The 27,559-nt window shown below is 41.1% G+C and overlaps 2 protein-coding genes across 9 annotated transcripts in view; both read left to right on the plus strand.

The window, feature by feature from the left end:
* Nucleotides 1–12,633, plus strand: part of si:ch211-1e14.1 (UPF0606 protein KIAA1549) — a 37,972-nt gene extending 25,339 nt beyond the window's left edge. Inside the window, exons 13-24 of one of the 3 annotated variants that reach the window (XM_025908743.1) lie at nt 33–314; nt 2,258–2,487; nt 3,407–3,543; nt 4,579–4,593; nt 5,043–5,248; nt 5,726–5,952; nt 6,045–6,189; nt 6,270–6,584; nt 7,812–7,858; nt 8,740–8,888; nt 9,927–10,081; nt 10,455–12,633. In XM_025908743.1, the coding sequence (XP_025764528.1) occupies nt 33–314; nt 2,258–2,487; nt 3,407–3,543; nt 4,579–4,593; nt 5,043–5,248; nt 5,726–5,952; nt 6,045–6,189; nt 6,270–6,584; nt 7,812–7,858; nt 8,740–8,888; nt 9,927–10,081; nt 10,455–10,646 (2,100 nt within the window). In that variant the 3' untranslated portion in view covers nt 10,647–12,633. The remainder of the gene's footprint in view (nt 1–32; nt 315–2,257; nt 2,488–3,406; nt 3,544–4,578; nt 4,594–5,042; nt 5,249–5,725; nt 5,953–6,044; nt 6,190–6,269; nt 6,585–7,811; nt 7,859–8,739; nt 8,889–9,926; nt 10,082–10,454) is intronic. The other 2 variants (XM_025908744.1, XM_005471094.4) reach the window with 2 other exon arrangements.
* Nucleotides 12,634–12,765: 132 nt separating this feature from the next.
* The window catches only part of mical3a (microtubule associated monooxygenase, calponin and LIM domain containing 3a), a 78,205-nt gene continuing 63,411 nt past the window's right edge, over nt 12,766–27,559 (plus strand). For 2 of the 6 annotated variants that reach the window (XM_025908714.1, XM_025908718.1), the window contains exon 1: nt 12,766–13,007. The gene's annotated coding sequence lies outside the window, so the exon portion shown is untranslated. Of the gene's footprint in view, nt 13,008–13,113; nt 13,689–13,801; nt 14,014–27,559 lie in introns of those variants that run through there. The other 4 variants (XM_025908713.1, XM_025908716.1, XM_025908715.1 and 1 more) reach the window with 3 other exon arrangements.

Raw genomic sequence — 27,559 nt, forward strand, 5'->3', positions numbered from 1 at the left:
AATTTATCTTATTCATCATTGCTTCTGCTTAGAGATCAGTAGCTCTCATGAGCAAACAGGGTTTGAAAAATGAGGAGGAAGAAGAGGAGGAAGCTGAAGAAGAGGAGGAAGAAGAGGAGGAAACTGAAGAAGAAGAGGAGGAGGAGGAGGAAGAAGAGGAAGAGGAGGAGGATAAAAAGAAACTGAAAAGGAAAGAAGACACATCAAGAGAGCAAAAAAAGGAAGAGAGCAAAGCTGTGAAAAAGAAACCAGAGGAAGTGAAGAAAGAAGAGAAAAAGAAAGTATTGTCTAAAGGGAGACGAGCCAAGGAGGAGGTATATCATGTAGTAGACGGGACATTAGTGCCTGTTTGTGTTTATAGATGTAAGATCTCCCTCATTCTGGTATCTAGAGAGAAAAGTGTGTGTTTATAGTCGGTAGATGTTGTATATACAACTCTGTTTCCCCTCAAAAAACACAGAACGCTGAAATGTCACTAAAAAAAGAATCAAAATGTTTACAGATCATATGAAGCTTGTATTTAGTTAAACACTGTCGTTTCCACTTTAACAACATCGTTGGGACAGGAGCGTATTTACTGCTGTGTTGGATCACCGCTTTGCAAGCAAAATGTTTGATTTAAAGTGCTCGACAGTTCAGAGTCACTCCTGTTTCATTTTTATGTGTCTGCACTTTCTAAACTGTAGAAACATGCTGCTTGAATAGGTGCCAACAAATGGCAATGTATGTTCTTCTATGTAACATGCAGCATCAATGGAGCATTAACATACGTGCAAGTTACCACTGCACTGCACATATCATAACAGATGATAGCTTTTTGTTTCTCATGCTTTATCTTTGCTTTGCATGATACTTTCAACTTGCAGTGATGTAGCTCTGGGACTTGCTGAGATTTATTTTCTTTTTCTTCATATTTTAATGATATTAAAGTAATGTTTCATCATCTACAGTACATAATATCATTATTTTAATGATGATATTATGTACTGTAGATGATGAAACGCTCCAAATTATTGCAATTTCAATACAATGTGATGAAGGCATCTGTTTCTCTTTTTAAACCCAAGTCGCTAACCTAAGTCCTCATTTAACTAATACTAATATTTAGATATTTTTCTTGTTTGTTTGTTTGTTTGGTCATTTTTGTTTCCCTTTTTCTTTTAAATATTTTTGCAGTCTTTGTAGCTCCTGTCCCAACTATTTTAAAATGTATTGCTTATATCAAATTTACGATACGCATTTATTTTGGGGGGGAAGATTAATAGTTTTTCACATGTTATCTTTACGTTTTAAAGGACCTAATAATCCTTTTTAGGAAACAGAGTTGTACATTGTGTCTGTGTTGTTGTAAATGGTTTATTATGGTAACGATTAAGTCATGTGTAAGTGTTGTGTGCTTTCAGCTTCAGTGTTGGCTATAATGAGTCATGGTTTACTATTTGAGGTGTTGTGCCCCTCAAAGACTGGCCTCATTTGTGCGCCATGGAGAACAGTACACAATCATATACCCAATTACTCCCCCCAGGAGTAGTAGTTTCATACTGGCAAGCATAAAACTGGATTAGGAATTTTATACCAACAAGCCTCTTCTAAGCTGTACATTTTGCCACATGTAATTCAGAGAATTAGGAGGAACAGGTCACGTCAGTCTTTGCTTGTTGCCACATTTCAGTGTCGTAGGACTAGAGTTTCACAAACTGCCTGCAAACACACTCAGATCTGACATCTTCTGTTTACTCCTCTGCTGGTGGAAAGTCCTGAGGGCTTTACACTCACTGCTTCCATCTCCAACCATCCCCCACCACCCCAAAAACAGACACCAAGTCAATGTTTACCCAAGTCTCTCGCTCTTCTCAGAGACTTTCTCTTTATTCATTCTTGTCTGACTGTGTGAGTCTCCCACCGGGCATCCATTCATCAGTCATTTAGCCTAATTATGTCTCGAATGTGGCATCGTTCTGGTTGTCATTTCCCTCATTTACAAATCTGGAATCTTAATGGAATTTCATTGTTTCATAGTTTCCTGCTTTCACCGGTATTACTCCCATATCAGCCTCTGATATAATGTCAGAGGCTTTAAAATGTAAAGGTTAATGTCACAATGAGATGGCGTTATGTCACACTCACATTCCTCGTGAATGTTTGTCAGTAAGTAAATACTTAAGTGAAAGTCCTACTTGCTCCCTCGCTGTCTTGCTGGTGCAGCTTTCGGCTCATGTTTATCCACTTGTTCCTTCTCTTCTGCCCGTTTCTTTAGCTGCAGGCTCCCACCGTTAAAGGCTTTGACTTTGCCAAGCTGCACCTTGGCCAGCAGAGCAAGGATGATGTCATGGTGATCCAGGAGCCTGTCCCGTCTGGCCTCGGGCCCGTCCAAGTATCCATTAAAGATGGCCTCAGTCCATCTGAGAATGGGGAGATCCCCACTCCCATTTCCAAAACGTCCGCCTCCTCCACAAAGGCATCGCGCAGTGGTCGAAGGAGAGGAAGGTCAGTGGTGCTCACAGAACAGGAAAGTGACAAAACATAAAGGCTTACTTTGACTAAAGCAAATAAAGAAAGGATAAGCAGTTCTAGTGAAGTTCATGATTACAGCCAGCGTATTTTAGAGATACGGTCACCTTAGTGTCTTTATTTTCCACACATGGTGAAAACACTGGCAGCAATTTTTAAATTGTGTTAACGTTTCTGTATAGATTTTATTACTGCTTGTTTTTCCCAACTGAGGTGACTTTCTACCTCCTTCAATTGGGGCAGTTAGCCAACCAGACAAAAAGCTTTTGACAGATCTTCTGATTAATTTATGCACCAAAGAAGAAGGAATCTTTTTTTTTTTTTGGCTCCCTCAGACAGGTCTGTGTAACTTACAGAAGGTTAAGCTGAGGTGCATTATAAATATTTATTTTACTTTCTTCTTTAAATATTTTTTCTCTGGCCCTATTTTTCTACATTTGAAGAATTTTCAGTTTTGATATTGTATCGACAGCTTAAATGAGTTTGTGCAACATTACCAGCCTTTCCCAGAACACTCACTCTTCTGGTTATTAGATATGTGACACCAAAACAAGTACAGCAGTTATTGCTGGATACATTTATTAACTCCTGTTACAAATGACTTCCATTACATCAGTCCTTTTATTGGGGAGTTGGCGCTGGTTGTTCCTCCTTGCTCGACAGCCATCCAAGACAAATTATTTAATGAATGTAATCATTCTGGCAGCGGAAATTCTTTAAGGCATTTATTTCAACAAGTTATAACCGATGTTATTATTTCTTAGAAGTCTCCTCCCAGCTTTTACCTTTCTGCAGGAGCAAAGTTTTTGATTATGCATGACATTGCAGCATGTTTGTGCGCTCTTGGGCTTCAATTATTCATGTAAGGCTGTGTTTGTGTGTCTTTCCTGAGTAGGATCTCCTCATCAGATGGTGACTCTGTGTTAAGTGACCATTCCAGTGAGCGGGAATCAACCGAGGAGAACCTGAGAGCCCAGGCCACGCCCAGCGACAGCAAGCAGACCCGTAAGGTCCCCATCAATGTTTTAAACGGTAAGTGGCCCTGGCAACACTCAACTCGCTCCTCCAAACACGGAGAGCAAATATGAGGGGGAGGAGGAAAATGAAGGGACTTGGCTGACATAAATAGATAAAGAGAGAGCAACCACAGCTAGCATGTTTTGATTGACAAGGAGGCCAGTTTGAGATTGTAAAGGGAGGAAGAAAAGACAAAGCAGAGGAAACGTGAAGAGAACCCAGGCAGGGACATAAAACAGAGTGAAGGTAAAAGAAACAGCTGGTAGGAATTTCTATTCAGTGGTCAAAATAAGACGAGACGGAGAGGAATTGAGGAAAAAGAAAAAAAAATGCTAAAGTTACTTTATCTGACAGCTTTTTGATAGATTCAAGCCTGCAGTGCCACTCAAGAGATTACGTGCTGGACCTCGAGCCAGTCGGGCTCGCAGACTGCAGCCTGACTCACACACAGAGGAACAGTCTGTGTTTTGATATTGATACGTCTCTGCTGATACTGTACGATGCTCTGCCCGGTGCTTTAACCTGGTTAAGGTTAGGGTTAGGATTGGGTCAGGCTGACAGCAACCCCTTTTTTAGATTTAATTTTTGCCAAATTGTCATATCCAGGAGAAAATCCCAGATGCACATATGAGACTTGGTTCATTTACAATGTAAATAAAACACAACCAAACAGTAGTCCTAGCATAATTGGGTCGGTGGATACCTGGTGGATGAAAAGAGTTTAATTAGATTACATATGAAACACATTCAATATTAAATAATCTGCTGCATCTTTTTTGCTGTTTTCTTCTTATTCAGAGCAACATCTTCCTTGCTTTTTTCCAACTACTGAATAAAAGATCTGAAGAAATGAATGTATCACCTATGGAAACTTGCCTTTTCCTTTCTTTTGATCTTTCCTGGTTATGTTTCTTTTCTCTCATGCATCCGTGTCAGCTACACCTCTGGTTTTTTTAATATTGTTGTCAGTATGCAGCAACCACTTTGAATTTTGTTCTTGATCTCTTTCACCCTAGTAAGACTCTCTTTCCTTTCTTTTGTGGTTTGCAGGCAAGAATAGAATTGGTAAGAGCTTGCCACTTTCTGTCTCTGTCTCTGTAGACCTCAGGCTTGACCTCCAGCAGCTGTGTCTGTGTGTTGTCTGTTAGTTCTTTGGTAGTTTTGTGCACAGCTTGTTCTCACCATCCATCACTTCTGTGCTGAGCTGTCGGTCACAGCATGGAAACAATAACTTTACAAACAAAGGCAAAAGCCATTGTTTGAAACGAAGCTTAGCTTTTGGAAATAGAAATCAATGTTTTATTTTCACGTAACCCTCAAGAAATTTACTCCACACTTTTATTACAACCAATATTTTGAATATAGTCAGGTGGTAAAGAAACATGTACATGTTTCATTAGTCATCCTTATGCATTAGCTGTTTGTGTAAAATCTCTGTCCCCTAGCTTAAATCAGCATTAGCATACGGTGTGAACTCGCTGCTAACATGTCATGACCTTTGTTTTATTCCACAGGTCCTCCTCCTATGAACGATACAAATGAGCAGCTGTCTTCAGCCTCCATCTTTGAACACGTTGATCGGATATCTCGTGGCACCGACGCAAGCAGGAGACTCCCCAATAAAGTCCAGCTTATTGCCATGCAGCCTATGCCTGTCCCACCACTCCACAGTCCGCCTGTCAATGGAAAATTGTCAGACACAAACCAAATGACCAAAGAGGTTTGCTGCTCTCATTTTCTGTTTTAAGGAGATAAAAAAATCCAGCAGTTTAATATTAAAGACTTTTAAAAAAATTTTTTATTAAAACTGTTGAATCAAGATTTGCTTTACTTTCACAAGCACATTAGAAAAACGTGGGTTACAGTAAAATAGTTTTACTGTGCTGTGCTGAAGTGCTGAAGTTAAAAAATGACCAAGCTAATTATTTCCCACAGGCCTTGCAGGAGTCTCATCTGCTCCTTTGAAAAATTTCATCTCAATGCAGAATAAAAACAAAACAAAACCCAGACACAAACTCTTTGGTCAGATAGTTTGAAAATGTTCTTTCTCAAAGAAGAAGTAATAGGAACAAAGTGAAATCCTCAAGTCTTTTGGAAGATGTAATTCACATATGGTTGAAATTTCATTTGTGATGCTGCTGTGGTTCTTATGATTTGCCAAACGAGCTAATACTGATAATTGTAATTTGATCCTCAGATCCAGGTAGCGTTGAGGCACAAGTCAGAAATTGAGCATCATCGTAACAAAATTCGTCTTCGTGCCAAGAGGAAGGGCCACTATGACTTCCCAGCTATGGATGACATAGGTGGTCTTGGCGATGCAAAGGATCCGGATCGCATTTATCACAAAGAACAGATGCAAATCGATAAGATCCTGGACCCGGATGCTCAGATGCCGTCTGTCTTCATGGAACCCAAGAAAAGGTTAGAGGTTATGAATTTTTGACTTTTTGGTGGAGAACTTGATTTTCTGTGTATGCTGATGATATTTCTCCCTTTCTTCATGTGTTTCTAAGTGGTCGAGGCAGGCGCTCACCAAAGCAGAGGATGAAAGACCAGATGAATGGAGGCATGATGGAAGCAGACAAAGACCGCCTCATCACTGAAGACACTGATGCTGCTTACAGAAAGTGCCCTGGGGTCAACAATGTGGCCTATGTGGTGAGTAACACAGAAGAAGTAGGAAAACCTTTCACGGACCGTGTAACCTTTCTGAGTTCTTTGCCGTGTATGTTTTCCAGTCGGACCCTGACCAAGGCCCAGGATCCCCTCACAGGAGTCCTTCCCCCACAGATGATGTCTTCCCAGCCCCCGCTTCCTCTCCTCCCGGCCATGCCCCTCCCCCACCACCGTACATGCCCCCACAGCCCTCCATCGAGGAAGCAAGGCAGCAGATGCACTCCCTGTTGGATGACGCCTTCGCTCTTGTGTCACCCACTTCTCAGGGCAGCACTGCCGGGATCACTCTCCCAGGGGTCAACAGCAACCCTCCGAACTCCAGCCCTCCAGGTCATGGCCCGAGACCTTGGGGTCTTTCCTACCAAGCTTTCCCCACCGTAAGTTGCCGTCTGTGTACAAACACTCTGGCTGGAGCATTGTCCATCCAGTCAGCTATAAATAATTCATCTGCCATATTGCATGGAACAAGAATGTGTGTTACAAATAGAAACAAATAGAAACAGTGGGAGACACAGCTTTGCATTCACTATCAACTCACTTTCTTAAGGTGTTTTGCTCTCCTGTTCAGCACGAAGCCTATTGCTTCCAGTATAATCACGTCCTCTTAGCAAAGTACTGACTTAAGTATTCCTCCATCTGTTGCAAGGTGCAACCTTAACCCCCCCACTGGCTATGTAGAGCTCCTAAGACCCTTCAGTGATATAGCCATCACCCACGTAATCTTTATTAATTCTTGTTAGTATAGGCTACTGTCAAAGAAACTGCCTGGAAGGCTTTACAAAGCGAGGCCAGTTTATGCAGTGCCAACCTCTGTTATTAACACTCAGCTACGGCAGCATAATACTATTTATGTACAATTATCCCCTGCTTTGAAATTCATGAGAGGTAGAGGGCTTAGCTGAAATTAAGGTTGTTTGTGTAAGAAGGAGAAAACCTAATCGGTACTTTAGAAGCGCAAAATTCTACTCTTAGTAAAAACAAAAACAAAATAGAAGCATTGTATGGTTATTCTATGGTCCAGGTCTAAATGTATCACTTCATTCATTGATTCATTCATTCACAGGAAGTGCAACCTTAAAGATTTAATCCCAGACCTTCTTGACTGCAGTGAATACATTTTCACTCCCTGAATACACTTTTTGAATGCTTTCTTATCTTTCATGCTGTTTTACAGCTGTCAGGATATGTTAATAACAACACTTTGTCCTCTATCCAACACTGGTGCTCACCCCAGAAGAGTGAAAGAAACACTGAGCAGTGCAGCCATAAAAGCCCTTTGCTGGTGCTTTTATATGCTATTAAAAATATGGATATCCAACAAAACTTTGCTTGGTAAAAATAACAATGTTCACTATATAAAGTAACCCCCCAAACCCAAATTTACAGTAAATTACAACACACACAGTAGGGCTGTGTTCTCATAAGAATGACAGCATCAACTAAAAATCTTTTTTGCATTTCTTTTCCAATATTTGTATCACTACACCCTGATGCTTTGTAAAAACAGTTCACTGTTTTTCACTGTTTATACCTGAGATCTCTGTCGTCACTGGTACTTGATCATTGTCACTTAAACACAGCACATCTCTGTTGGTCTTCCCCAGAGATTCCCTGAGATGGGCATGTCCTCTGCTGCAGTACAAGCAACAAGGTCAGTAAAGCTGCTGAAAATAGAGTCGGGTATGAACTGATAAATGCTATGCTTTCCACATGCTCTTCATACCCCAAGAGGTTTTTCCTATTTATAATTACAGGTGAACTTTCACAGTGTGGACATTTTCTTTAGTTTACAGAGTTGAGCCTCATGAATAATGAAAAAGAGTCATCTTTATTTTGTTGCTGTGATTGCAGCCATTCCCCAACTCTCTGTGAATGGGACTCATGGCCATTGATCAGTGTTCTTTGATCAGTGGGTTTGGGTCAGTGATTGTTGATCAATGGTCATGGGAATTTGCATAATTATGATTAAGGAACTGACCTCCCAGCCCATTGTTCCTTCAGTGGGCTGGTTTCAGTCATTATGCAAATGTACTGTTTATAAGGTTTGGGGAAACCTGCAGTCAGCTGAGACTGAAGAAGTCACTTGGATGAGTGACGAAACGTTTCTCCCACAAAACGCTACGTCCAGATGAACAGACTCAACTTTTGGAGATCTTTATTTTATTGTTTTAATGGATCAGGTCTGAACAACGGCCTCGTAATAGATTCTGAAAAGGCTGCACATGTACACACATGTAGAGTATCAGCTGTCAACCATTTGTGTTTCCACTATTTAGTAGCAAATTGTGAAATGTTTGACTATCAGGTTATTGATTGCACCATATAGGTAGGACTCCCTGTGATTAGAAATGTAAAGAATGCGAAAAAGTAGCACAAATACACACAGTATGAAATGTCTCCATGTTCAGTAACAGTGCACACTCATCATCTGCTGTTAGTCAAATTGTTTACTTTAAACTGACCCAGTATTCAGCTATCGGTGCATCACTATATTTCCTTAAATCATAAATGAGTTTTTCATCTGTGTTTCAGGCAGGGCCTTGGCTCGAGCTACCTGCCACCAGGAGAAACAGCAGGGCACGGCGAGCAGCTCCGGCCAGACAGCCTGTACTCCAGCAGGGGCCTCTACGCTGATGAACTGCCCTCATCTGCCAGACCACGTCCAGTGGGAGGAACCACAGGTACAAAAGGAAGTTTGATAGCATCACACGAATGCAATATTAACACAACAATATTTTATGTTCAGGCTGTTGCGCTGCCCCCCAAACGAAGCTCGTGGTGTCCATTCATTTCTGCATCTCATTTTCAACTTTTTTGCAGACTTTTTTTTTTAAATAGGAAAAAAGAAACACACATCTTAAGCAATAATGCTTAAAGATAGATAAGTATATGTATGTTCGTTATCTCAGTGTTTAATCTTTATGCTATATTTAAATAATTTTGAGTAAATGCTTTGTCCCACTTGGTAAAAAGAACAATGGATGTGTCACCATCTAAATGTAAATACTCCCGCTGTCAGTTACAGCTAAACAACAAAATGAACCATTAACACAAATATGTCCTTTTTTTATTCTTAGAGCTATACACTATTTATTTCTGGCTTTGTTTAACAATAAACTGCTGAGAATATGTAACACTGACAGAAATAATGAATGTAAAAGTGAAAGGTTTTGCACTAGCTCTGACTACAGAGGAATAACTCTTGCATTTAAAATATGCCCTTTCCTGAACTGGCTGAGTGCGGCATGCAGCGTGAATGTGCGATTAAAGCCATTTGTTGCAGCAGGAATGGGGTGTGTCAGCAAAACGTACAGCTGATTCAGGTTGCCAATATTTGTCTGCAATGATTGAAGAACATCTGTGATAGACGTGCAACCAGTCCAGGGTGCACGCTAACTCTCACCCTAAAACAGCTTGGCTAATCTGATGAAAGACAGTCAGGCAGCTGCCAATAACTTTGCAACTTCACTTACAGTGGGTATAAATTTGCATGCAGCTGACAAATTTTCAGACGCTGATGCCAAGTAAAGACAGTTCCATATATTCTCTGCTTAGCTGAGAGAGCATAAAAGAATACTGCACTGAATCCCGAGCAGTTTTAAGTATGAATGGAAGATACAGTAAGGGTTAAGGTTGGGCAAGAAGCTGGCATGATTAAGGTTGGGTCTTTAGGAAATTAGTGCGAGTAAGTATAATGTGTTTATTGTTTTTTTTTTTAGGTGCCCAGCTCCATCATCTTGCACAAGTGGGTCTGTCCAGTCGGATGAATGGTTACCCAGCAGGAGTCAGGGCTGCTCCGGGCCAGAATGGAGGCTTAGGCTGGAACCACTATCATGATGACAATTTCTCCAGAGCAGAAGCTGAAAAAGATGCAGTGAGTGAACTGACATTTTTATTTTTTAATTAACAACTTCATTTAATTTCATTGAAACCTGAAACTGAATGAAATCCCAAACTTTTCATTTAATCATGAAATTATTTTTCCTTCTGAATCAAAGGGAAAAAAAACAAACGCACAGTAACTTGATCCTAACAGGAAGCCAACTTTATTGCATTTGAGAAACACCCACAGTTTAAGATCGGTATTCTTCTAATTTTCTGGTGTTCTTTCTGTTTTTGTTACTTGATATTTTTTATCTTATCTATTCTCTTCTTTTTTATCACCTCTCCCTGTTGTTCTGTTTGCCCTTTCTGTCCTGCCTGCTATTTATGGATCCCCTGACTACTCGTCCTCCTCTATCTTCCAGATTCACCGGAGTGGTATCAGGGAGCCCACGGCCCCCCCGACCCATCTAGATGGTGTGGGTTATCTGACAGCCCCCCCACCTCTGGATACTTCTCCTCCCACTCATTCCTCTGCCTCCTTGATCAAAGCCATCAGGGAGGAGCTTCTGCGGCTCTCGCAGAAACAGGCGGCTGTGCCCAGCTACCACAGCTGAAGTCCTGGCTTCTAGTGTCCTGCTCTAACCAGTCATGTCACTGACCCTGCCTGCTTGCTTCACCTAATCTGACAGTGCTTCCCATGGAAGTCCATTAAGCTGTACAGCAGAGAGATAGTCCTGCTAAAGTAGAGAGGTTTGCTCCTGAGAAACTGCATAACAGGATGGCTGATAAGGACTGACGTCAGCTGCAGTAGAGTACAGCTGACCAGAGATGACGTGAAACAGACGCGTGAACTCGACATGCCCGTGTTTCTTTCCTGTTCTTTACCGTGGACCAGGGAGCGCTAATGTCACGTACTGTGGATCCATATGTTGGACTTGATTTTGCTGCATTTCCTCAGACTCTGGTTTCAACTTTATGTCGCCTTCACAAACAGAAATACAGTGTCAGACTGAAGTCACAATGTCTTTTTACATCACATAACCTGATGTATTTCTTCTTTTTGATGCAGACCCCTAACTTCCTTTCCACCATCAGGTGCTTCCTGTCTTCTGCCATGATGAGCCATGTTATGCCTTGACACTGTGATACAGTTCACGTGACCATACCTGCTGTTAGAGCCTACAGTAAGATCATAGTTCACAGCCAGCAATCCAGTTCAGACAGCAGGCAAAGAAGGGGCATCCATACACAGTAATAACACTCATTAATGCTACCTATTCTGTCCTTACTTACTACAGTAAAACAGTGTTCGACCTCTCGGCTTACAGTATATACTTTTTCATGTTAAAGTGCTGTTTTTTTAATTCATGTTGAGAAGCTACTTGATGGTTAAGCAAACAGGAGAAGAAATCAGCCTTTAAACAGATCAAACAGTTTCTGAGCAAGTTTTAAAGACGCAGACACAGATGTGGTACAAATAATAAAAGGTGACATACTTGATGATTATGGTCAATATTTAATGTATGTATTCATTATGTGGTTATTTGATGCACTGTATACAGACTACTTGGTAGGGCTCAGGTTTTTCATTAAGAGATTCCTTACGGACAAATCCATAAAAAGACACTTTAGAAGGTCACATGGAAGAAGTGTAAATTAGGGAAAGTCACAGACACCAGTGTTCCGTTTGAACTCATTTCTGTGTCGAATACACATGGATGTCTTTTTCATGCAGTATTGGAAGTTTGATTTGCCTTTTTGTTAGCACAGGAAGGGAAGACGTGTACTGTATTTCATTAATGGTTTACTTCAACTACTCATTTTTACATGCTTTTTAAATAGATTTGGATTTACCTTGCATCATTTGTGTTCACCTGTCTCTTAGTCATCATGCTGGTTAGAAGTCATTCTAGGTCTTTTCCACAGGACGTGGTGTGATGTTTCGGGGGCCTAAAATTTTAATTTATTAGATTAAAATAAAAGAGGAAATGTGGGGTTTTTATAGCAGGACTTGAAGATGTGTTTTTGCAGTTTGTGCCAGGAGTATATGGCAGATTTGAAATGTTCCCTGCACAAGCCTCGACTTCCAGGTGATTTTACTGATGTGGCCACAGTGTACTTCTCATGCCATGTTTCGTTTCCATGTGACGTGCCTTTTGGACTCACCTGAATTGATTAAGCACCAGAAAAGACTGTCTACTATTACGCTCCCACTTCTAACACAGAATTATTTAAAAGCATCATTATTCCAACATGGCTGTTAGTCAGTGGATGTAATCGCAGTTGAACTGTAAACGAATCGATGGAACATCAGGTAACGGTGGCACTGTAGCTTTGCTGTCCATTACATGTTCCTGGTTTATCCATCTCACACTGTACGCCTCCATCTGCTGGTTCTGTACTGTAACTACATCCTCGTGTTCATCCTCAGTTGCTTTTTGTTGTTGTTGTTTATTTGCAGTGCTTTTCTACGTGTTCTACTATGTAAAAATGATCCGTTGGCTGGCCCAACTTTCCATTTGCATGTTTAATTGTTGTATTTCTTTGGCTTGGTTTTGAGCATGCTATTTCAGAATTTGTGAAATACAAAGTAAGCTGTAACTTGAGCTGCCTTATAATTACTGTACATTACCAGAGTGAAAATTACTTCAGATTTTATTTTGCTTTGGTTTCATCTGAGCAATCATAACATCTGACGTCATTCATCCAAAACGTCACAGGCTTACAGGTGTTGTAGTTACACCAGAAAGCCACAGGGTGTCAGCACATCACAGGAAAACTAGCTGTGCTTAAGGACAAAGCGCGCTCCCCTGCAGCACATGACGTAACCAGTTCCCATGGATAATTCTAGGCGTCTCTGAAAGCAGGTCAGTCGGTGGGCTCTTTACGTCTTTTTGAAGAAGTGTGAACATGCAACAGATGCTTATCATACAGCAGAGTCTCTTTGGATCAGTGATGCTTCCACTAGCCTTTGGGTGAGATGAATTTTTCTAATCACCAATATCTGGAATATACAAATACACTCTAATTAAATGAATGAATCAAGATGCACCGATGATCAGTCACCGTGACTGTTACACGTTTATATTTCTTTTAAAATAACCTCCAGCTCCTCATCACAGCTTCTAAAGCCAGTGAGTGAGGCATCTAAATGTTCAGTAAATCTGATCGGTCTCTACAGGGGGTTGACTGTGCACAACTCAGCAAGTATTCAACAGCACACTCCTGAGTGGTCAATATTCACAGCCCATGCGCACATTTGGTTAAAATTATTCTGGTCTTAGTTTTGAGAAGCAAACCCTAATAAGGGATTTGATGACTTCTAGTAATTGTGTTTCGATTTTGTTTCCGATCTCTTCTATACACAGGAGTCATGCTGTGGCAAGAGATTAATTCATTTTTACTTAATAATCCGGCTTTTTAATTTCACGATGCTGCTAGTTTTAGTTACATCTCTGACTCTGTCTGTTGCCTGTTTGCTGCAGAGTATCCCAGGCTTGCTGCCTCTTGCCCGGTATCTAAACCGTCCCCCCTCCTCTCCCCACCTTCCCTACGGTAATCCTGTCTGTGTGTTGTCCCGTCCCAGCTCAGAAAGCTGAGCGCAGCCTGGACACACACAACAAGAGCACACCCAGGAGTTAATCTGGCTCATGATGGTAATTACTGCCTGTGCGTCCAGCCTGTAGGAGGGTATTGTCCATTAAGGGAGGAGTCAAACAGTCGGTTCTGCCTACTGACCTTGGAGAAAACTGCGAGGGAGGTAGGCAGGGGAGGGAGGAGAGAAACAGGGAGAAGGAGGTAGCACACTGACTGAGGTTCAGCACTGCAGATCTTCCTGTCTGCCTTCAGCCGCTGTTTCTCTCAGTTTGCTGGTGAAAGACAAAAAGCATTGAGAGGAGGGAGGAGGAGAATTGTGAAAGGAGTCTTTTTACTGATGATGGACGAGGATTTCTTTCTTTTTAACTAATATTTAAAGCCCCTGTGAGTATTGCCTGTTATCTGCTTGTCATTCAATCTGCTCTTTGCTGCACATGTGTATTCTTTGACTGTAATAAGAGTCACATCTCGGGAATGTACTGATGTTACAAGACAGGTTTCTCAACCAGAGTCCCACAGACGGGGTGCCTTCCCACTTTGTTTGTTTTTGTAACCAAGGTAGATGTTTGGGTTCTCCTGAATAGGGTGCAGTTGCAGACATTTGTGCGCTGTATGTGTGAGTGTGTGTGTATGTGTGTCAGAAAATGACATTCCTGCAGTTTCATGACAGTGAATGAGGCAAGTATTGTTGACACAGCCTACGATGAGCCCTTACAGCTGTTAGCTTTGTTGCAGTGGCGCTGCTGTGGGAGGTTGTGGTCCTCGCCCTCCTTGTTTACAAGCATGGCTTCTTCTTATGCAATTCTCTGCATGCTGCACTATTACATACCATTAGAGCTGCTGCTGCTGCCGACAGTATGAATCAATGGCAGCACGAATAGTTGACTGATGGCGACACTGCAGACATCTGCGGTACCCAGCTAAGGGCCAGCTGGCACTGATGTCATGGAAGGATGCCACTGTGTTCACTTTTAGCATTGGCTGCGCATATGAATTTTGCATGAAACTGAGTGTCTTCATTTGTCTCAAATACCACACATATTTTTTTCCTGGATTTTCGATCACGTTTTTATGACCAGCAGTGCCTTCAACCGTATTGTGTGGTCTAAAACCTACATTTCCCTTCTCTCCACCCCTTTTAGGTTGCAGGTTATCTTTGCTCTGTCATCTCTGCCTGTCTTCTCTGCATGATAGTGAGGTGAGGGTGTCAGGGGGATTTCTGAGCTAGAGATGCAGAAACAGCAGCGATAAGAGAAAGTTTAGATTTTCTGCACATGTGTGTGACATGAGACTCATCTGACGTAATGGAGGAAAGTCATGGATCTCCAGGAGGATCTGTTTTCATAACAAATGAACATTTATCTCTCTCTGTGTGTGAGAGAGAGATAAGCAAGGTTAGAGAAGGGTACAGAAAGAATGTGCCAGTAGCTAGTGCTGCCCTACTTACCACTGCATGACACATATTTTATCCAAGTTTAGAAGCAAAAGTGTCTGCATGCATTAGGCTCACCATTGTACCGCCTCGTGTCAGGTCAGGTAACTCTTGCTGACATCACCTCTGGTCGCCGGCGGACGATCGCTGTCCTCAAGGTCACAGTGCAGGTTATCTGTTTCTCTGTCACCCCCTCTCCACCAGGCTGTACTGTATCAGAAGACACAGTGTCACATTGTGCGCTGCCGCTGTGCTGAGTAGGAGGCAGCACTCATATGATGTTCTAGGGAGAGGTGAATAGCTGTCATTCATGAGAGGGTGCCCGTTTGCTCGGCAGCTGACTTCAGACACTGATCCTGCCTGTCAGCTGCTGGCGGATGTCTTCCACAGACCTAACTGTTGTGTCCTTTGCACTAGTAGCTGACACATTAAACATGTTTATTGTTCTTTATAGCAGACAAGGAAACACAACACAGGTTTTGGATTCCAGAGAATACAGGTCATATTTGAAGAAGCCTTTTATTAGGAAAGCAGTTGCAGAAAATAAGGATCCTTTTACAAACTCCTAACTAATTTTGGCTCAGAAACCCTTCTTGCAAAAGCATTATAGTGCATGTTGTTAGGTAGCTGTGGTATTTTGTTAAACTTTATAAAGATATCCGGTACGCCACAGCTGATCCTCTGACAGCATTAATCCCTATTAGCAGGCACTGGATCTCCCTGCACTGCTGTCCTTCAGACCACATCCTCTGGATGTTTTCAGGACAGTTTGCACCACCAGCAGCAGCAGCTCCGCCAAGACCAGCCAGGCAGCTATTAGTGTGTATGTGGAAGAATAGAATGAGACCACAAAAAACATTGTCCCACTTTTAACTTTCCCTCACTCTATATATCGAGAAGAACCATAGAGATGGAGCAAACAACATCATGCTGATGGAATGAAAAGAACCAAAACGCTGGTTATGTGTTTCTTTGTACTTAAATGCACACACACAGTCCTTTTACCTCTTTCAGAGGAGCCTTAGACTTTGCGTTCTGGTTGCATGCTGTCTGGACAATAATCAGCAGGTAATCCCTTTAAGCCATTATTTCTCTAATTGCTTTGTCTTGGTCAGCAGATGGACACCGCGGGGATGTTGTCTCGTCCTGTCTGCTTTCTCTTTAGTGAATCATAGTTGAGTACAGAAATAACCTGCGCAGTTTTGTTTGCTCGACTGCATATTCATTTGCTTATGAAACAAGATTAAAATGATTTTTTTTTTTTGTATCAATATAATCTCTGTGGGCAGAGAACACAGTATACGATACAGCAATGTGGAAAGTCTTTAACTGCGCAATAATCTCACAACTTTCTTCACTGTCTAATAGTATCCATGTAACAACGATCCTTTAACTAATGATTCGATCTTAAATTTGATCAATCATGTACCGCAGGACTTCAATCTGGCAATAATGAAACCACTACTTCACTTCAGCATCACTTGACCGAGCTATCTTAGCTAGCTATAGGCCATCTCCAACCTTCCTTTTATCTCAGTTATTCTTGAGTATTTAGTGTGCTGCTCATCCTCCACATTGAAAGGAGCCAGTTGAGGTGGTTCTGGCATCTGACTAGGATGCTTCCTGGACGCCTCCTAGATGAGGTATTCCGGGCATGTCCTACTCGAAAGAAGCCCCAGGGCAGACTCAGGACTGACTGGAGAGAACACATCTTTCAGCTGGCTTGGGGACATCTCGGTGTCCCCCTGGATGAGCTGGAGGAGGTGGCTGGGGTGAGGGAAGTGTGGGCCGTCATGACTCAAACTGTGATAAGCGGCAGAAAATGGATAGATGCAGGAATGTCTTAAATACATACAGTATAGATATGGATGACCTCTAATTTCCTCCTTCAAATTCTTATAAAACTGGGGTCATTGTACATACAGTGAAACATAAATCCTTAACTTTGCAACTCTTGAGTTAAAAATAGAAGTCAGCAAACCACAAGTAAAGCCTTTTCTCAGGACAAAAGAAAAAGCAATCCACATCTGAAGTTTTCTTTGGGCGACATTTAGGCTGGACTGATGGATGATGACTTTATGGCCATGCTAGCTCACGTAACGTTACAGCCAGTGGTGTAAGTGATCCATACGTGTCCCAAGTAGCCCAGATTAGGCTGGGGGAGTGAGACTGGTTTTTAAACATGGTGAGTTCTGTCCAATTTTACATGTCAATGCTGTGTGTGGCCCCATAGTAAAATGACAAGAACAATAAAAAATTTGAAATTAGTGCAATTTTCTTGCACTGTTTTATTTTTCCTGCTGTTAAAAATAGTATGATAACAACATGTTAGCACAAATTGCCCCAGGTAGGGCCGGGCTGTCCGTATTTATCTCGGTGTGTTACGTCATTGTGTACACACAAATCTTGCGAGTACAGATGAGCCCGCTAGGGGTGATGGTGGGAGACTCACAGCAAAGGGCACCTGGAGGAGTTACACAGGCCACAGGGTCAGAGTTTTATAAATAGAAGCAACACCCGGTCAGACGTGAGATTCATGCCCACAGACACATGCGCAGGGAGGAGTAGAAAGTGTGTTTGGTCTTGGTTGCAGCTGTCCCTCTGGCTCTTCTTTCCAATTTCACTGGAATCAACTTTCAGACAGATGGAGCCAGCTTTGAAAAACTTTCATTAAAGTGAATAAATACTGATATTGCTGTTGAGAGAACACCTTCGCCAGCAATTTTGCTACAAAAGTGACAGTCTTCATATACCGTTTAAAAAAAAAAAAAAAAAATGACTACAAAGTTGTTGCTTTGGCATTTTAACATTACATTTAGGAATTGCAGGTATACATAAAAAAGTTGAGGTCACTAGAAATAGGCTTGGACATTTGATCTATTAGCATATGAGAAACGTGGATGCACAGAATTTATTTAAATGTGACTCCACAGCCTTATATCAGGGAGGGGGGTGTAAGTGCTCCTAACAGCACATTAACAGCTGAGTACGAGAACTCAAAGTCGTATATTTTAGCTAATTTATGCTGGTAAATAGTCCTCATATTCACCTCATATTCATTGCCCAGAGCTTGTGTTTCTTGATCACAACAGCACTAAACAAACACTCCTGTAACCTAGTAACCATCCAGAATGACACAGTGGACTGGTAGACTCTTGCATTAACCTGTCACCGGGCCATTGCTGTTGTGAAATTGTGGGCTGTAGAGAGCGGAGTAAAGAAGTCTGACAGAGTAGGGATTCCAGCTGGGCTGTCACGCAGGTTCAACCCTTGAGAGGTGGACAGAAAAGCAGTCCCTCCCTGCTCTCTAACAGAGGAGTCCTCAGTTGGAGAGCAGGAGGGATTGTGCAAAGAATAATGTACATGCCTTTTTCATAATCCACATCTCTGTGATCCCAGGAACTGGCTGAGCTCTGGCTAACCTGCTAGATGAACTGTGGGAATCTTCTTTTACACCACATGTATTATGTGTAAAATCCTATTCAGTGTGGTTGGATACTCAGGGTGTGGCTGCTGTCTATTTTTATTCTAGCCTTTGGTAGATATTTTCCCTAGCAGTGGGAGGGTACGTTCATTTCAGGCTACAGAACTTACTCTTACCTGCTTCTCCTTGTCTCACACTGGCTCTTCTGTCATAACAGGCTGTCCATTACCTGACTGGAACCTGCCTGCATCCACATCTGTCTAAGGCTACATGTTTGTCTTTCTATAGATTAGAGAGGAAGATCAGATATAATATCGCTCATTTAGGAAGACCCACACGGGCACAGCTTCTGTGAAGACAGCCAGAGACGAGCTGCTGACAGGGAAACCATCCAAGAGCGCACAGTTACCACAGTAACCAGTTAACTGACACCAAAGAAAGGCTGACTACACGATTTAGAGTTACCCAACATGCTGCTCCACACCCTCACTGGATGAGAAAATTATGGGATGCCCACACTGGCTGAAATGACTGTTGTTCCTTTCAGTGACATCCAGCTTGTATACATGACACATCGACTGTAATTATGCTCTTGTGCATTAAATCTAGCAGCATGCCAGTGTTGCATATGTTTAGTATGTTTAACTTATTAACATCAATGTAATTTTGTTTTCCGCACTGACTTTAAATGTGGAAATAACTCTGTGGAATTGCTCTTTTTACTCAGTTGGAGTTTGAGAACAGATATTTCCCTTTCTTTAATAATGATGAGCTCATTGAGGTGAGGGGGTATGACTGGGGTCAGAGATCAGAGCTGATGTCAGGATGAGAGCTGCAGGCCAAATGTGATTCACTCATATGCATGCACAAGCATACAGAGTGTAGCAGGAATGCCAAGCTGCAACGCTTGGCATTATGCATGTGGATACCAGCACAATCCCCACCTACTACATCATTAAAAATTCTTTTCCATCAGTTTCTCTTAATTTACCTGTATACTTGTGTTTTTTTCAAAATAAAAGCATTGTATATGAATACCAAATACCAGTAGCTAACCCATTTGAAAACTAGAAACCTCTTTTCTCAGCTTCACTCGTTTTTGTAGTGGAGTTAAAATGAGTCATCATTCAAATAACCATCATTATGACTCATTGTTTGCTTTATCTTCATGCCAACAATCATTTCCGAGGGCAGGGCATCATATATTTCAGCTTAAATTGATCTTAATTTATATTTTGGAAAAATGTACTTTGTTATTCTTATGTGATTTTTGCCATTCATCTGGAAAATATTCTGCTTTTAAATGTGTTGTTGCAGAAATGCAGTTTGCCAGGATGCAATCAGAATTCATTATGACCCAAACTTCCCTTTTGCAATGAAGATGACAAGCATGTCATCGCCTCATGTTTTGGAGAAAGTAAAGACTAAAAAGAGGCCTGAAAACTAACCTTGCAGTAATCCAAATATACTAAAGCCTACTAAGGCTGTCAAGGTATTATTTCATACTTTTATGTCTTGTGAAGTCCATAGAACCTCATCAGGCTGAAAAGAAGAAAACAGGAAATGAAAAACCTCACATGAGGCCTCTTCAGTGAGGTCTTTCCCTGAGCTCTGGGATTATCAACATTGCTGGACTTTGTCATCTACTTTCTTGTAAATGAAAGGTTGCATTCTTTACTGATGTGTTCTTCATTTCCTCAGATAGATATATCAGACTGTGATAATCCAAGCAGCTTGTGTGCATATGTGCATGTAACTGAGATCAAATATAGGTGGTTTTGAGTGAACTTGTGGATATAACAGTGTTTACTTCTTCTATATAAGCTACTAACAGCCCAAATCCTTTAGTCTAGTGCCACAACTGCGTCCAAACCTTAATTTGTGGCCTTTGACTCTTACTAATCATCAGATGCTAGCATGCTGTAATGGAAACGTTACTGTGTTGTGATCACGTTAGCATACTGATCTTAGCATTTAGCTTGCAACATTGATGTGCTTAGCTGGAGAGAGTCACTGAGCTGCTTGCCTGGCTTTGTCGCCTCCAAAGAGCATGTGTCAGTGCCAGTCAGCATCAGTACAGCAGTGAGGTCATGGGGTTCGTTTGCTAATGAATTTCCAGTTTCTGTGTTTTTAACCTTTCTAATTCCACTTGCTGACCACATTAACATCATAATTTAGCCCAAGAAGAGCCCTGATATTCTCAATACACACCCAAAGCAGAAGTCTTAGGGTGTAGGTAGTGGCAGAAAGGACTTTTCTGTCTGACTCAAAAAAGGTGTGTGGAAAGCTTTAAAAGCAGCGGCTTTGTCTGTCTGATCCTCATCTACAGGTGCGATAAAAGCCGTAAAGGGAAAGGTGGCAGTGGGATGAATAAACGGCTCTGAAAGTCTTGTCAAAGCATGAGTAAGAGCTACCAGCAGAACAAAAGCAGTTCTGTTCTTTATGAGATAAAGAATTCATTACTCAGTCTTCCCTTGGTTTGATTTCTGCTCAGCAGCCACCGCTCATAGTCATGTTTATTCAACATATTTGTATAGATAATACCTTTTCTTGGATTTCCTCATGTTGGTTTTAAATAATTATCCTGCTTCCGAAAATAGTTTGCAATTGTGGGTGGAGTTTTTTGTGTGTGTGTAAGGATATTTGTCAGAGGCCAAAGGCAGCAGCTCTGCATGACGTGTAGAAGAATGCACAATAAAGACGCTGCTGTTTGTGCCTGTGTTTGGGAGTCAGGGACAGGCCACACGGTTGAGCCCCCTGTTCTCCACTCTTTGTATCCTGGTCATTCACTACAGTCTCTCTTTGTGCCAGCCACAGATCACATGTCACAATATTTGAACAGCTGCAGTCGTTAGCTGTGTGTTTTCTCTTTGGCTTTGACACAGAGAGTGGAGATCTGGTTTGATAACACAGACTGTGAGAATTTGGACAGGTGAGCAATAAGAGAAATGTCTGTGGTATGGCGCAAGCGTCACATACAAACTACTGTAATTAAAACAACGACAACAGTAAAAGAAAAATATCAGCATCAGCTGAGAATCCTCCCCTAGGACAGAGCAGGATCAATTTGTTGCTATTAAACAAATTGACATCTTATAATGGATTGTGTTAGAAACCTAACGGCTCCGTTCATGCTGTCACCTTAACCTAAACCTGTCAATATCAGGGCTTGGAACATGATATCTGCTCTTCAAGCCGTCTTGAACACCGTAGCTACTGTCCACTGCATTTCCAGGGTGGAGAAACGTTGCCAGTTTTTCTTTCAACATACACTTAAATATCTTCTCCTCTGTTGTCCTGTTGCGTTATTGGCCTCACAGAAAGTGAGTCATATCCTCGACACCAGGAGGCTGCTGTAAGAGATCCAATAAAACTGTCTTTGAAGAAACTCACACTAACACATCTCAGGGCCTTCATGCAATGCAAGAATTCAGAATTCATTTACACTGCTCATGTCCCTTGATAGCTACAGGACAAGGACTGTTTGTTGTACTATTCAGTCTCCTACAGCAGTAAAGGTCACTGATAATAGTAGACACAATGCGGGAGAATTGTGTGTCGTGTATAGCGCATGTGCACTATATATATGTTACAGGTACATGTGCCTGTAACAGGGGTAGAGGTGTTTGCTTTCTGTCCTTGGGCTGTATGTGTGCACAGACTCACGGACGACCATCATGGCCACTTTGTATCAAGTTTAAGTGTCAACTGAAACCATTACCTGTTTGTTGTGCACTTAATGAATCATCACGATAAGCTGGAATCCAGAAGTATACTTGAAGCTAAAAAAAGTAACAACTTAATCTTGCTGTTTTTTCACTTTAGGGGTAAAAGCCAGGCTATATGTTAGCTTTGATGAAGGCTGAAAAAAACAGCTCTCCAGCTCAGCTTATGTTGTCAGATGTGATCAACTTGAATTTTTGGGTAATATATGCGAGCTGATTTGTACTGAGATTTGAGGCCATTGTGTAAACTGCAGTTCAGCTCTGCTTTGTCTCCAACTGTATTGAAAAAGCTTTGCTGAGGACTGTGTTTACTGACTTCTGATTACAGTTAGCAAACCCATCATCTGATCAGGGCGAGTACATAGCAGCCTCTCTGAGAGGGGGAGAGTGCATGAAAAAGGGAGAAAAAAAAGGCAGAGGGCACCTTGGCAGTCTAAAGCAGAATGTGATTAAAATTCTGTTCTAGTCGCGAGCACACATTGTTTGGAATCACCGTTTGGTATTTGATAAGGCACAGCTTAATCGCACCCTCTGGGGAAAGTGTGGAAAGTAACACTGATGACGCTTTGCTGGGTACTCGCAATACAAGAAGAACCCAGATGAAAAGACTTCTGTAGGTTTTACATTTTGCTGTCTCACAAAAGATAAGTCCAGTGTGAGTCTAATCCCAAAAACACAGGAGTCCTGAAATGCAACTCAGTGGCATCTTTTTTTCCCCTCTGCCTTCTGAACAACCACACATTTGGAAAAGATCTTGAATTATTATTTTTATTTTGAAGCTTCAAGCCCATGTTCAGATGTTACAAAATAAGCTCCCTTCACAGTCTCAGAAAACATTGCACAACCATTGTGTTACACTGCACAGTGTTGAAAGAAGAGTGAACTACACTTCTTGTATAAAGCTGAAGGGTTGGTCATTTAACTTCATATCATAAATGTATTTCTTTAAAAGTGTATATTTCAAGTATTATAATCAATATAATGCAACTTGACCTTTATGTGTTTGCACACCAGCTGTTTTCAAAGGCAGCCAAAAAAACGAGTATTTGGGGTTTTTTTTAATTCACTAAATCTGCTACTTAAATCTATTTGAAGTAGATTTTGAAATGTCTTGTTAGATAATCATGAGATCTATTTCGACCAAAATAACTGAGCAGGCTTGGTCACTGCTGTTATCCTTTAATGCAATAGTCCTTTAATGCAATAGTAACAAATATATAGTAATGACATGCAAAAACACTCCTCTTCATGAAGACACTCTTCAAGGAAGCATGCTTCTGTTGGATTAGTTATGTAACTGTAATAGTGAGCTAGAGTTTTGATGTGACTGAAATAAATCCATTATCGAAACTGGTGAACTAGTGTTCTGTGGCACAACCTTTTTATTGTGTCCCAGCCATCATGAATATTACCTTGTAGCGGAATGTAATTCAATTTATTAGACCATCTAATTCCATGGATTTAGATGCAATTATCCATTTTCATGCACTGTTTAGTCCAGCATGTTTTTCCTCTACCACCTTATTAAATTTAGTGAGACAGAAATGACAGTTGATCCTGCTGAATTAAGATGTTATAGTAAGATTAGTGCCAGCAGAGGAGGAAACGATATCCCTTACCTGTCAGAGTGAATGGAGCAATAACATGTATGCTTAATCTTTGAGGGCAAATAAGCAGAGTAAACACTTTCACTCCTTTATCCGAGATAAAATAGAGTTTTTACAGTCTATTTATCCATATTTACCTGTGCTGAGGGTGTGGAAACTTTACCTGAACGATATAGGTTTTGCCACTCTGACCAAACCTCCACAACCGCTGGCTTCGTAGTCATTTCTGCACACATTGTGACATTGTTGATTTGCATTCTTTCTTTCTCGCCTCTGTCAGTGCGCCCCAGGGTGGCTGTGGCTACAACGTAGCTTGCCATCACCAGTGTGTGAATGTGTGTGTGAATGGGTGGATGACTGGATGTGTAAAGCGCTTTGGGGTCCTTAGGGACTAGTAAAGCGCTATACAAATACAGGCCATTTACCATTCACATTGATGCTGGTATAGTGTGTTGGTGCTGGTTATATGATCTGTAACAGCAATATAAAAGGGGTTGCCATGTGGTGCAGACATGGTGCCCATACCTAAGATGGCCTTTAGTGCCGACATGAGTTTTTCACTTTGAGAGTGATTTTGAGTGAATTAGCTTAGCTGTAGGCATCACCCTTTATTCATGTCTCCTGTAGTGCCATAAATTCATATCGAATGTCTTAGAACTAATTTAGAAACAATAGCAAAAAATCTTAACTGTAATGGGAAACATGGTTAGCATTATACCCCAAAACAGCTTGTTTGTTAGCATGTTAGCATGCTTACAAATAACTAGCTTTAAGAACTAATGTACCCCCAAAACCACAGCCTTACAGAAATACTTGATAAAAACCTTTAAGTTATGTTTAATGTTTACTTTTCATTTCTGTTGCTGTTTTTTGTTGTTGTTGTTGTTGTTGTTGTTGTTGTTATGGAAGAATTACGTATTCTCTTATAAAGCTAATACTTTCAAGGTAAACATGCAAAATATGCTCTTTTATTCTGTTATATTCTAAGATTAATACCTTCCTTGCAATGCGTATAAGATATTGTTAAAATAAACTGAATTATTTTTCCCATGGATGCCCACAGCTCACTGTTTAGCTTGATCCACTCTACGCTGGTAACCCCTGACCCCTAAACACCTTGAGTCATGACATTCACAGCCATACTTAGACCAGGAACGTCTTGTGCGTTGCTAAAGATCAGAGACTACTGACTCTTGTATGAACGGATGGATTTACAGCCTACCAACTTAGCAGTTCATGGACACGGTGAATAACCAGCAGTGTGAGAAATGTTTCCAGTGCGGCCGCACCCTGACCACTACTTTTTTCAGTCCTCACACAGGCCTGGTCTGAGGTATCCTAAACACATATGCTTAAATTTAGACCTGCTCAGACTGACCACAGACACAGCCTAACCTCCTGAAATCTGACACCCACTGTCTGCTGTTTCTCTCTCCCCTGACTCTGTGGGTAGGTGCGTTTTCACTTTCTAACTTTTGTTCACCGATTTCCTTTGTTGAGCACCCAACCATCTCACACACAAACACCTCAGTCTCTCATAACCTCTCCCTCTATTCTTCGTGCTCGGGGGCAGCCGACTGGAGCTGATTTACGTAGTGTTTGCACAGAGTTAGAGCTCACGGTTCTGGAGGAAATGAAACGGTAAAGTTACACACTGATACGATTCTTAAAAGTCCTTTCCATTATCACTTTTTTGGACTGAGAGAATTCATGCTGTGTTTATCTGAAGGATCAAACAATTGCCCTCCCTAAATTAAAAAAAAAAAGAAGAAGCTGTGCACACATCTTTCTTGTGCGCTGTTGACAAGTTTGCTGCTAGAATCCTATTTATTCATATTGGAGCATTTCCTCGGTTGTTGAGTGTGTGTCTTCAGGTGATTTATTTCAGTTTGTATCCAATAAATAAATAAACAGTTGGTGAGTCCATTGATAATAGTGGAGTAGTGAAAATTTAACATGAAGGTGGGGCGAGAGAGCAGAGAGAGCAGGTGAAAACATACAGCAAATCTGACCCATTTTTTACCTGCTCAACCAGCAACACATCTCAAAATCTGCTGTCTTTCTGCGCATAATATTTGACAGTTTTTATTCTTTCAGCGTTCTGGAAATATAGTTATTATCTGGGGATTGATCTACAATGGAAATGTTCCACTTTGTTTGACACTTTTTTAATCGTATTGAACTGCTTTCTCAAGTAAACGTTGTTTTCTTTTGTAGTAAACAGGCTTTAGTTTGGGCTTAGATAGATAGAACTTTATTAATCCTTTGGGTAGGTTCCTCTGGGAAATTCAGTTATATGTTATATAGTAATATATAGTTATATTATATAGTCAGTTATATGTATATATGTTTTTCTATTGATAAAATGCTAGTTTCTCTATCTCTGCTGATAGTTTCATTAATTGATCAATTATTCTTAGCATTAATATGCTCTCAAATTGAAACATGAATATCCAAGTAAGGTCAATCTGATGAGGAAGATTTACTTTTGCCATTCCTCTTCTCAGTTCCTTCTCCTCTGCAGCTTAGTGCTCAGTGGCCCATAACAGCTTCCTGATGGCCGGCTATGAACATGATGAGATCACTAGTATCACTGATCTCATCATCTTTTCATTCACACTCACACGAGAAGGGAGAGGGGAGAGCATATGTACAGAGACACTTGAGAGAATTGGAGGAGAGGAGGGACAGTAACAGTGACAGCCTCAATATGAATGTAGCCGTACAGATGAAGGCCTTATGGCTGTCGTGAGTTTTAGAGAGCTGGACCTGCATTAACATGTCGTCTGCTACAGTTAAGCTCCACTTTTGTAAACAAGTCGATCATCACACATAAAGCATATTTGTTTTGTTTTTTTCAAGTGTTAGACTCACAGTAAATAAGACATAAATCAGATTTCTGCAGCATTTTAATTTTGTTTATGTACATTTTTTGCACCAAAGATGGAGTGATCTAGATGCAAAATAAGGAAGCACTAAGCAAGTCCTGCATTTTTTTTATTCTGTTGAAAAACAGTGTTTTTTTATGGAAGTGAATGACACCTTTACGTGGGCAGTGCCTGTTGGGTGTGGAGAAACAGATGGCTTTGGAGACAGTAGTGCATGTTTTATTAATAAAGCTCACTGCCCAGTTATGGCATTACAGGAAAAATGGGTGCATTATGCATAGCCCTGGTGTCACTGGAGCTTGATGTTTAAGCTACATGACTGATTGATTCAGACAGTGTGAGTGGGTGAGTGCGGGTGTGATATTCACAGTGAAAATATGCATTCACATCTATTTGTATGTTTTAAGAATAAATATAATTTGTCATTTTCCATAGCATAGAAAAAATGCATAATTAATTTTACTTAAAAAAGTAAAGAAATGTCTTTAGACACAGGTCAGTGCTTACAGGGAAATCAGTGGGTGTGCACGCACATACACAGCACGACTCTCCACAGTTGCACTGCAAAACAAGATGGCCAAAGTGAAGCAATCCAGACGACCACCAACTCTGAAAACTTTGTCATATCGGGATTATTGAGTTGCTGAGTGCAAAAAGGCAACAGATGACATCAGCTCAGCTCAGAGAAACAAACACGATTCAAGAACATTTCTCATCTCTGGCTGAACTGGACCAATCCCAAACTGTTACACAACAGTCTGGACAACAGGCTCGGACCGTGATTACTCATGTCATTGTTGGGAAATTAATAGAGACCTACTTTCTGCTCAAAAGAGATAGAAAACATAAAAGTG

The sequence above is a fragment of the Oreochromis niloticus genome, linkage group LG7 (genome assembly GCF_001858045.2).
Source record: "Oreochromis niloticus isolate F11D_XX linkage group LG7, O_niloticus_UMD_NMBU, whole genome shotgun sequence".
In the NCBI taxonomy this organism is placed as follows: domain Eukaryota; kingdom Metazoa; phylum Chordata; class Actinopteri; order Cichliformes; family Cichlidae; genus Oreochromis; species Oreochromis niloticus.